This window comes from Numida meleagris, chromosome 2, assembly GCF_002078875.1.
Source record: "Numida meleagris isolate 19003 breed g44 Domestic line chromosome 2, NumMel1.0, whole genome shotgun sequence".
Lineage (NCBI taxonomy): Eukaryota > Metazoa > Chordata > Aves > Galliformes > Numididae > Numida > Numida meleagris.
This window is the reverse complement of record NC_034410.1, coordinates 11,206,502-11,217,900: the sequence shown is the minus strand read 5'-3', so window position 1 is coordinate 11,217,900 and position 11,399 is coordinate 11,206,502. Positions and strand designations below refer to the sequence as shown.

Genomic DNA, 11,399 nt, shown 5'->3' with positions numbered 1-11,399 from the left:
TAGTTACCATTTGTAGGTAACTAGCAACAGAGAAAAGCAGGGAAGTGGAAATAACAGAAGAGACGGAAACACCACTGGAAAATTAGATGCCTTTTTATTAAAGAAGCTCATTAGGAGCATTTGTTCCTCCTGCTGAACACTACTTCAGAAAGCCAACAACTGCGTTTTGTTTAATTGTACAAAGAGATCCAGATCACTGATAGGCCCAGCGCTAAGGATGTGGGTGCTCCGATGCCAACAGACAAACACCTGCTTTGGTGGAAGCACACAGAGAATGGGATGAACTTCCGCAGGATGCTGCCTGAGGAGCAGCCTGGGAGCTCGGGGCAGGCCCCAGTCACAGAGACGTGCTTTGGAGACCGTCACTCAAGCAAGGGTCTCCTCACATCCGAAGAGAGCATTTATTCCCGCTTACATACAAAACCAGGCGCAGCAGACCTGCCCGCAGGGACGCAAGCTGCAAATACACCTGGATCCTGCTCACAAGACCCGCGGGGAAAGTCTTCAGGGCGAAGCCGGTCACGAAGCCACCCCCAGACACTCGCAACCCCCCGCTCAGCGCAGCGCGGCGCGGCGCGGCGGCCGCCTCACGGCCCGAGCGGCTCCGCAGCGCCCTCCGCGCCCACCGCCGGCAGCGCCACGCGCGGCCGCTTCCCCTCCCCCGCACGAGGAGCTCGCTCACTCGCCGCACTAGAACACACCTCCCAACCCGAAAACGCAGCCGCTTCCCCGCTTTATATACCCTGCTAAAAATAGCCCGCAGCCGAGCTCGCCAATCAGGAGGGGGCGAATTTCGAATCGGACCAATGGCGGGAGCCGTGACGGCCAGGCTCGGTCACGCCAGGAGGAGCCGCGATGCCTGCCGAGAGCCGATTGGGCTGCTCTGACATCATTGGCACGCGGGGCGCGGAGTGCGTGGCGGAGATTGGGCCGCGCCGGCGGGCGGCGTCATGGGATCACGCGGGGCGGGGGAGGGCGCGGGGGCGGGGGCGGCGGAGCGGCCGGGCGCAGCTTTGAATAGGGAAGTTTTGCAGGGGGTTACATTTGCAGCCAGCGCCGTGTTTGCAAATATTGAGCCCGCTCCTGCGCAAGTGTCCGCCGCCGGCCGCGGGAGGGGAGAGCGGCCGCCTCGGGAGACGTCCTGCCTTGCTGTGCAATTAAACTTTGCATGAAACTTCGGGTCTTTTTTCCTCCCTAAGCTCGCCAAGGAATTAATTTCTATCTATTTGTATATATATATATATATACAATTTTTTTTTCTTCTTCTCTGGAGGAAGGGGGGGGGCTTGGAAACTGAGAGCAGAGGGCTGACACCCCCCGCACACACCCCTCGAGCCCCGCACACAGGAGGCAGCTGTCCGTGTCCGCGGCCGCCAGTACGGACTTTGTTGTTGCAACTTGAGACATGGATGTGCTCCCCATGTGCAGCATCTTCCAGGAACTGCAGATTGTGCACGACACGGGCTACTTCTCGGCCTTGCCGTCCCTGGAGGAATATTGGCAACAGGTAAAGCAGGATGTCGGTGTTGTTGTTGTCGGTTTTCTTCTTCTTTTTTTTTTTTTTTTTCTTAAAGCCATATTAAAGGATGAGCGGATTTTAAAAGGAGGAGGGAAAAAAAAAAAAGTGTCAGCAGCGAGTTGGGGCAGAATTAAGCACGAAGGCATAGAGGTGCTCGGAAGCAGGTGTCTCGCTTTGCAATCAGACGGCGCTTTTTGGGGGAAGAGTCCCGCGGCGGCCGCACGGAGCGGCGCATCCCTCGGCTCCGTCCTTCCCACGGCCGCTCCGAGCTCCGCAGTTGCGCTGTGCGGGGCCGCGCGGCGGGACTGGGGTTCGGCACGGGCCCGTCCGAACCGGCCGCGTTCTGCTCTTGTTGTTATTTTATTCTTGATCGTTTCTGACGACGATGGGAAAAGCCTACAGCGGTGTACGTGCTCATCTGTATGTATTCCATATATATGTACCCTGTATATACACACATATATGCAATGTATATATACATATACGCATATATACAATGTATATGTACATATATATCTACAATGGAGCTGTTTCCCAGCACAGGGAGCTGTGCTGAGTTGCCAGTCATATGACAGTGCTGATTGCCTCGGTCGGAAAGGAGGAAGAACGGAGGCTCCTTCCCTTTAATGGACATATTTCGTTGGGTTGTTTTTTTTATTATTATTATTTTCTTGCCCTTTCGTGCTCTGATCTGATCCAAGCGAGGCGGTGCACCGCTCCGCTGCCATACCCTGGTCCCGGGGACCGAGCCCCAAACCTGCCGCCTCCTCGCAACCTTCCAATTTCCGAGAAGACCTAAATGCAACGTGTTACAACCTTTACATGCCTACTAATTGTATGCAATGCTAATTGTATGCAATCCTATGTTTTGTTTTTTTTTTCTTTTTTTCCCTCCCCCCTTCCCCTTTCAGGGAGGCAGCTCCATAGTACGTGATTGAAATGGAGCTAAGTAGTTTCCTTCAGGCATTTGGGCTTTTGGCGCAGGGCCAGCCCTCTTTCCCAGTAGCCTTCAGAGGCATTTAAACTCGGAGAGAGCTTCGCTCCGGCCCCCATTACTAATCTACCTAATGAGGAATTCAAATTAGCCCGGAATATTAAACTTTAACAAGATCCTAATAAATGCATTTCCTCCCATTTTCTTGGAAAATCAATACAGTATTGTGTCATCCCTATAGAAACCTTTTTTGTTTCCAGCGTGCATTGCAAACCAATTATAGGCAAATGCATGAATAGTGCGTGCTCTGGTGGGCTTGTTTTTGTGTTGTTTGTTTCTATTTTTCCCTTTTTTGACCACACTCCTGGCCTGGCCACGACATGTGACCCAGTTCAGTAAAACAGCGCACCCATAGACAGATGGGAAGGGTCTGCGTGGAGAATGTATGGCATTTGGGATCAGGTTTAGCTACCGTGATGATCTTGCTAAAATAAGTAGAGTTCGGTATGGAAACTTGGTGTGTCCTTTTTCTGTGTAATGCTTCCATGTGGATCGTTTCCTATAGTGGAAAGAAAAATCCCAAAACATCAGCTTGTTGCCATAACAGTTCGTACCCTTTTTTGTTCTCCTCTGAAAACGGCTAGAAAGTCAGCGAGGTGAGCTGCAACTGAAAACCACAGCTTTACCCATTTAGGGTGGTTTTGTTTTTTGTTTTGTTTCGTTTCATGGAGCGGAGGGGAATGCAGTCGGGGGGAGGAAGGGGGGAGCTTTCCATGTACTGTTGCATGTATGTTTGAACAGAGCACTTTCTTGGCAGTTGGACAGGATTTTATAAGGAAGTCTCCTTTGGCATTGCGTGAAAGAAAGAGAGCAATGACTCATGCAGTTGTACTCTTGGCCAGTAGATAAAGTTCTTGTTCATTGTGGGACTCCCAGCAGGACCTCAGAGTAATTTCCCGTTTTGCATCGTATAGAATAGGACATTTCTATTCTGGAACTTTTTCTCACTTCTCCTGTTGTCAGAGTTCCCCGTATTTCTGCAACCGTGCACAGAGCAGCGTGAGCAGTGTGGCGTGCATGCCAGTGTGCTTGGAAGTGACATTCTTTGAAAGTCGGGCGCGCTGTGTTCTCATGCACAGGAAATGGGAGGATGTCTGCTGCTCCACTGATGTCCCCACAGGATGGACAGCAGCTCCGCGGCCATGCTGAAACAGGGCTTTGTTTTCTGACAGGGCATTGGGGTTTCAGCACATTGTGTTCGCTTGGGTCCTCTCAGCCTTGTGTTTGTGCGAGAGGGATGCAAACAACTTGACATTAGACAGGGAGTGAGAGTACAGGGTGACTATTTGTTGTGGTTCTCTATGGACCTTTTCAGTGTCAGCCTCCTAAAAACATGGATTTATGATGAGAGCGAAGATAATTTGAGTGACTCATTAGAATGCTATTTGGAAAACTAAAGCTGACTTGCACCTTCAGCTGTGCGTTTGAACTCCTGCCCAGGTCTCCAGAACCGATTTCTTTTCATCGTGGCAGTCACCTAGTTACAGCTGGAGGAGCCTATAATTTGTTTTGAACCAAGAAACCTCACATCGAACGCACTACATTCTTTTGTGCTTTTTGAAGTGTAAAATACAATTGGGTTTGTTTTTAAGCAAGCTTCTAACTTTTCCCTTTTTTACCCTTTCCTTTCACATAGACGTGTTTGGAGCTGGAACGGTATCTTCAAAGCGAACCTTGCTATGTGTCTGCATCTGAAATCAAATTTGATAACCAAGAGGATCTCTGGACCAAAATTATTCTGGCACGTGAGAAAAAGGAGGAATCTGAACTGAAGACTGCATGTGTCCCAAAGGAGGACAGCCCTACCAGTCAGAACTTAGAGACCAATAGTTTGAATTCGGATGTGAGCAGTGAATCTTCAGACAGCTCTGAGGAGCTCTCGCCCACCACCAAGTTTACCTCTGACCCTATTAGTGACGTTTTAACCAGTTCAGGAAACTTGTGTTCATCTGTTACTTCCACTCCCCCATCGTCTCCTGAGCTGAGCAAGGAGCCTTCTTCCCAGCTATGGAATTGTACTCCGGGTGAGTTGCATTCACCAGGGAAAATTCGTACCGGTACCGCTGGAAAGACTGCCGAAAAAGGTACACCCGCCAATGGGGACACCTCGCCAGATGGCAGAAGGCGTGTTCACAGGTGTCATTTTAACGGTTGCAGGAAAGTTTACACCAAAAGTTCACATCTGAAAGCACATCAGCGCACTCATACAGGTTAGTAACCGAACGCTCGCTAAGAGTTGGCAAGTCCTGCAGGGAATGCCCCTGATGATGGGGGTTTCACAGCCTTACACAAGCGCTGGGTGGGAGCCCAGGTTTGGAGAGATGATGTAATAGTGCTAGAGGCTTACCAGCACAGACGACATCACTTCCTCATTCCCTTCATCAGCCAGCCAAAACCAAGACACTTGGCTGTGAATGAGTCCGCTGTCATAGTAAATAAGAACAGCTTGGTTAACTGGGTAGTGCTTGGAAAGCTACAGAGCCGTGTGGCCTTCAGGAGCCACTGGCCAAAATGCATGCTAGACCTCTGTGCGCATTTATTGCTAAAGCAAAGGGAGATGAGATTTTCTTGCAAAAAAAAAAAAAACGGCATATCCAAAAGTTGGACAGATCACAAAGTAGTGTACAAGCCTGTCTTCATGGTCCACTCTACATTGGGTCTATTCAACCAGACATCCAAAGGCCTTGAGTCTATAAATTACAGCTATAGTTGTAAATAATGTAACAGTTTGGTGTGCCGTCATGTCAGCAAAAATCTTGGAAAGCCACGGTCTGTTGTAGTTCTTTGAACATATCTTCCTAATTGGACTTGCAAATGTATGACTGACTGTATAATTTCATCCCAAAATACTGAGTAACAATATTGTATTGTTATGGAGCCTGAACTGGAAAAAAAAAACAGTCCTGTGTGTTACTGGGAAAACAAGTAAGGAAGGTAGATTCTTCAGGACCTTTAAAATATTTTAGGGTTGAAGTAGTGTGCTGATTTGCTTTTTGAGTATTAATATTCAGTGTCGTTCTGTGACAACTGTCAGATGTATAGGGCTATGCCTTGGCTTAGTAGTCATCGCTTACTGCAAGGAACTGGCCTGGTGTTCTTGGTGTGCCAGTGCAAAGACCTATGCAGTATTTTTCTCCATGACGTGGAAAGAGAATTCAAGGAACAGATCCTGTTTTGACTCATGAGCTCAGCATTTTGTGGCTTTTATGGGAAGTCTGAGCAAACTTGGATGTTCCCATTGTCAAGCAGAAGTCCGATAAAATGAATTTATTTTGAGGGGAAGAAACATCTTCCAGTGAAATCATGGTGGTTGAGCAGACACAAATAGCTGCCAGCCTCAGAGGTATTGCAGAACCCTTGTCCTGGTGCTGTGTGGCTGAGGGCATTCCTGGGAATGGAAGTGGTATTTCTCAAATGCTGAAATAGCAGTGCTCAAAGTGACATGCAAGCTCTTCCAAGAAAATGTGGCTCAGCAGAAGGAGGTTGCATGTTATGGAGCTGAGTGTGTGACAGAGGGCTTTGATGCAATACAGTAGCCTAATTGCATTTGGGAGCCTCTCTGTGCCGTCTGTAATCACCTTTGAGGTCCATACTACCTGTTTGGGAGTCAGGGTGCTATTACAGATGAACAGGAATGTTAGAAGGTTGCATTTCTTTGTCTCCTGTGAACCTGTTAAATGGCTTTTTCAATAAGAATGAGACCAGTTGATGTGCTGTCACAGCAAAAGAGTTAAGAAGGAATCAGAAGGATGAATTTTGCTTTCTTTGCATCTGAGGCATACAGATTCATTAAATAGAATCGACTGTCTTTAGGGGGTGGAGGAGGTTTACATAGAAAATGAATGGGATAGCACTGATCTTTGTTTGAATGAAGTCATGACTAATGTGTGATCTGCTTTCTTTGTAGGGGAAAAGCCTTACAGATGTTCATGGGAAGGGTGTGAGTGGCGTTTCGCAAGAAGTGATGAATTAACCAGACACTTCAGAAAGCACACTGGTGCCAAGCCTTTTAAATGTAGTCACTGTGACAGGTATGTGACTGAAATGCACCTTTAAAAATAGTTTTTTCTAACACTTGGTGGAAAGTGAATCTAGGCTGCCTTTCTTGAGATTCATTTGTGAAGGAATCTCTTGGTGGACACAATTGCATCTAGTATTTTTATGAAACTATTATATCTTGATATTGGAGGAAAAAATAATCTGGATATAGCTTGTAGCCCAATGGGGAATGTTAGTGTTGAGAAATCCATCGTGTTACCTGTTGGTACCTTTGGAGTATCTGGGTGCTTGGGGACACTGTGGATACTCCCATGTGCCCTGGGATCACAGAATCATAGAATGCGTTGGATTGGAAGGGAACTTTAAGATCATCTAGTTCCAACCCCCTGCTGTGGGCAGGGTTGCCACCCACAAGATCATGTTGCCCAGGGCTCCGTCCAACCTGGCCTTGAATACCTCCAGGGATGGGGCATCCACAGCTTTTCTGGGGATCACCCAGTTCCTCCTCCCCAGGCTGCATTATGGGGTCTCAAAACATGGTTGCAACCCCAGGCTAACACGTCGATTCTTCCCTTGCAGGTGTTTTTCCAGGTCTGACCACCTGGCCCTTCACATGAAGAGACACCTCTGAACAGGTCAAGAGGTGAATCCTGTGGGCTAAGAGGCGTCAAGGTTGAAGAGCCTTGAGCAGAGGGATGCGTGTTCCAGCCAAAGCATGCCATTTTGCACCCTACCCAGTTGCCTCCAGGACCTCTCTTCCTTGAAGGTCTTTTGAGGGCTAATAAGTCATGTAAGAAACGGCATAGCAACCGCGGTGCGTGATGTTTGGGGTTTCCTGGACTCATACACTGGTATCTAACCTTCTGAGTGGCTCCTAAGCCTTTGCCGTGAGCATGTGCACTGAGAATGTTAATGATTGGGCGACTGTATGCTATGAGGATCTATTGACGATTGTATGCTGAGGCACATTTTTTTTCTTGTGGTTGTTTTATAACTGTAAGAGAAAAAAACAGTCTGAATGTCTTGTATGTGAGGAATATCTCGTGAGATGGGACGACCACCAATCATTTCCAAGGGATGGGGGGGAGGGCTGTCTGCACCTTTTTAGAGGGAAAACAGAGAAGGGAAGGGGGAAATAAAAAGAGTCAGGATGCCAGAATGGAGATGGGGACCTCCCCGTTCCTGTGTGAGAGGAGCTTTAGGTGTCTGGTGCAGCTATTAAACGTGCAATGTGTCAAGTAGCTTGTTTTACTTGCTACAGAGCTCATTTGTAATCCATTGTATAAGCTGTGTATTTACAAATGTAACACAACTATAACTTTTCATTATAATACAAAAGTTATTGCATGGTTCTGGGGAACTATATGCTTTTCCATTCTTTAATCAGGACTGCAGTTTTGATTCCAGTTAAGAGCAGCTAAAATACAATTGGTCTAATGTTACATAATGTATGGAACATGAATAATTTTTTCTGTTGGGTGGATAAAACCACTATTGGTTAAAAACTGATTTTTCTCATGCAGCTAATTTTTCTCTTATTTATGCCTTGAGGACTAACTTCTGGTTTTCTAGCTGTTAATGCACTGTTGACCTTAATAATGGTGCCTTATGCAAGTGACCTTCTCTTGTAGGGGGTCTTATACAGGGGTATGGGTGATGCATGCTTTATTAAGGCTCTCTTTTCACCTGGCATTGTACTGTATCAAATGTATAATATGAGGAAAAAAAAACGGTTACTTCCAGGGTCCTCCTTCACAAAGACAAATATAGAGAAAAGTCATTCATGTCAGTACAGTATTTGTTTAACTTAGACAATTTGACTGTGTTACAGTATAATGCATATGCCAATTGAATACCTGACCAGTTCTGCCACCTTGAGACTTTTTATATTGACCTTGCACAACTGTGTATATACACACCCCAACTGTACTTAATATGTTGAGTTTTCATACATATTAAAGATACAGAAGTATTAAAAGATGTATTTGCTTAAAAGGCACAAGTTTCACATCTATATATCTAGCTATCTGTTGGTCATACAGAAAGAAACTATATTACTTTTTTTTTTAAAAGTGGGCAGAAAAATAATTGTGTATGTATATTTGTGTGTACAGTCTGTGTATGTGTGTATATATATAGATAATATATAAATATTTTTTTTAAAAGGAAAAAATTTAGAACGCAGAACTAGAAAATGCCACAGCCCATCAAAATATTTCCCCCCCAGATATGGTCATTAAGGAGACAAAAAAATGAGAGATACAGTTATTAAAATCTAGCGTTTTTAGAGGCTTTACCTTTAGCTTAATGGTGTGCTAAAGGCTTTGTTGGCATTCAGTCCTTCTCAGACTGCTGACTGTGTTTTGTAGTTATTAGGTTGTCTGGAATAGCGTATCTGTGGCCATTTAAGAATGATATGAACCGAATATTGGCATGCTAAAAGAATATTAGCTGTGTGCAGATGAAGTACACTCATATTTTGGCCTTCCAGCTTACGGAAGGACCAGTGAGTGAGCTAGTCGTTGTGGTGGTTGAGCTCTAATTTTGCATAGTTCAGCTAAAATGAAGACTGTTTTTTCCTAGAATAGAAATAGTCTGTCCAAAAGCAGTATTTTTTTTTTTTAACCAGCTCACTACAGTTGATGCAATGAAACACGTGATCTGTTTCTTTTTCTATTTATTATTGGTCTTGCTTACTATGCTAATACTTTGGTATATCTTTCCTGGAAATGTATGTAGATAAGTGGTTTAGGAAAAAGTATATGCCAGTGATCTGGTTCTATGGAACACACAGGCTTAAATCATTCTCATTTCATTTTTATTTTAAATTGCCTGAAAATGCACTTTCCGCCCCCCTCTTCCTCTCCCCCCCCCACCCCCCCAAATAAAATTTCCAGAAAGTGGATTTCTATTTAGAGTTGAGGGTTTTTTTGTTTTTTAACTCTTTATTTGCAATGCATTGTCCTTGGCTTAGCCATACTTCTGAAAAGCAAGAAAGTAAACAAAAGAAAAAAAAAATTACCCCAAACAAAAACCATTAAACTTGCACTGGCTTGTCTCAATTGTGAAATACCATCAGACTTGTGTGGATGGGGTGGGGCTGTGTGCCATATGTCAAATGCCTGTAGTTTTCTTAACAAGCAAGTACATTTTGTTCAGGTGATAACTGAGCCTCAATCAAGCTGAAAAATAAAAAATAAAAAAAAAAAAACATTTTTGCTTGAAATTTAAGAAGAAAAAGTTTCTATTAGTGAAATTTCTTTTTTTTGTTTTTGAAGCACCCTGTTATCTAAAGAATCTCTTTGTAAGATTTTTGTAAAAATTTTGTTTTACAAGATTTTATTTGAAATTGTTTTTTGCAAGATTGTTATATTTCTGTATGAATGTATTTTTTATTGGAATAACATAAAAAGAAATTCTTATCAGCATCACGTGTCTGGCTTCATCCTTCTCCTCCCTGGAGGCACGCACACCAAGCAATGCCAAATGCTGTGTTGACGCTTTCTCTTGAGTCATCTGATCGCGTGTACAAACATCTTTGGGTCAGGTTGCCTTGTGGAAGACAAGCTCCTGTGAGAAAGTACCTTGATCAGTAGAAACACAATGTTCTTCCATATCTGAACAGTCGTTGATTCAACTCTTGTCTTAGCAGAATAAATAGTTAACACGCTTGTTACTGGAAGACCATGCCTTGATTCTGAATCGTTGGTTCTGGAGTGGTGAATGCACAGAGGACAGCTTCTGCTTGTGGGAAATTAGATTCTGTGAGCATTTACAGTGAAGGAAATAAACAGGAGATGCCCAGGTGGGAGGCACCTGCCCTTAAATGTTTTAACTGGGTGTGGGCCTTTGAACTGTCCCATCCATGGGGAAGCAAACCTGACACATTCAAGGCACAGCTGAAGGAAGGAGCCATGGGAAGTCTGCCTGGGCCAGATGAATGGACTTGAGCATTCTGTAGGTCACTAACCTGCTGGTGACCTCCAGCCAGCCAGCTTCAAGCCTTTATGAACAGCAAGAGCAATGGCTGTTCAAAGCATGACTGGCATGTGCACCGGCTTTGGACACATGCAGAACTCATTTTATGTTGCCTTGTGGCTTCTGTTTCACACCTGCTTGTGTCAAAAATACCTAAAGCATAGAGTAAAACCATTGGCAGAAATAGCAAAATTGCATGATGAGAAACTTGACATGAAGCATGTGAATCGAGCTCACTGAATTTGAACGTTCATAGTTTAAAATCAGAAATGTTCTAAAAATGTTGCAGGAAAAAAAAAAAGAATAAATACATTCCAACTGAGGTGGAAAGGGCATAGGGGAGAGACCCTGGCCGTGTGCCTCAGCCTTGCAGTGGGCGAGTAAGCAGGCAATATGCCTCTGCACATGCAAGGAAGAAATGGCAATGTAAGCAAAATCCTGATCTGCAATAAGAGGGAAACAGCAGATTTTACCACTTACAATACCTCTCACGGTGAAACAGATGGGTTCTGAGAAACTTGTTGCAACAGAAATAATAAAGGCTACAGAGGTTGAGGGATTGTGACATTTTGCCTTCTATTCTGTATACAGCCTAGAAGTGGAAATATTTTTAAAGAACTGAGCTTGACCTTGGAGGTTCTCCACCCAAAATGTTCAATGGGTGTGTAATACAGAATGAGGATTGGCAAATTCTTGACTGCTTATGGGGTGTGTGTCATCCAGGGCTGTGTCTTACTGTACCTTCATTACAAAAAGAAGGCCTGATAAATCCGCTATTAAGCATGTTACTGAGATGCTGAGATTCCACCCTTTTTTTTTTCAGAGATTGTACCAAAAAAGGGGATGTTCACAAAAATAAAAAAGTAAAGGCTGTTGGCAGAGCTATTGGGCAATGAGGAAATGGCAAAG

General features: G+C 44.7%; 1 protein-coding gene across 2 annotated transcripts; it reads left to right on the top strand.

Moving 5' to 3' along the window:
• KLF6 (Kruppel like factor 6) lies at positions 992–9,789 on the top strand. Of its 2 annotated transcripts, none has more exons than XM_021387919.1 (4): positions 992–1,507; positions 4,150–4,537; positions 6,421–6,544; positions 7,092–9,789. In XM_021387919.1, the coding sequence occupies exons 1-4, from the start codon at positions 1,406–1,408 to the stop codon at positions 7,141–7,143; spliced, it is 666 nt and encodes a 221-aa protein (XP_021243594.1). In that variant the 5' UTR covers positions 992–1,405; the 3' UTR covers positions 7,144–9,789. The 2 variants fall into 2 exon arrangements, with proteins under 2 accessions (XP_021243594.1, XP_021243593.1); XM_021387918.1 differs by having other exon boundaries at positions 995–1,507; positions 4,150–4,723.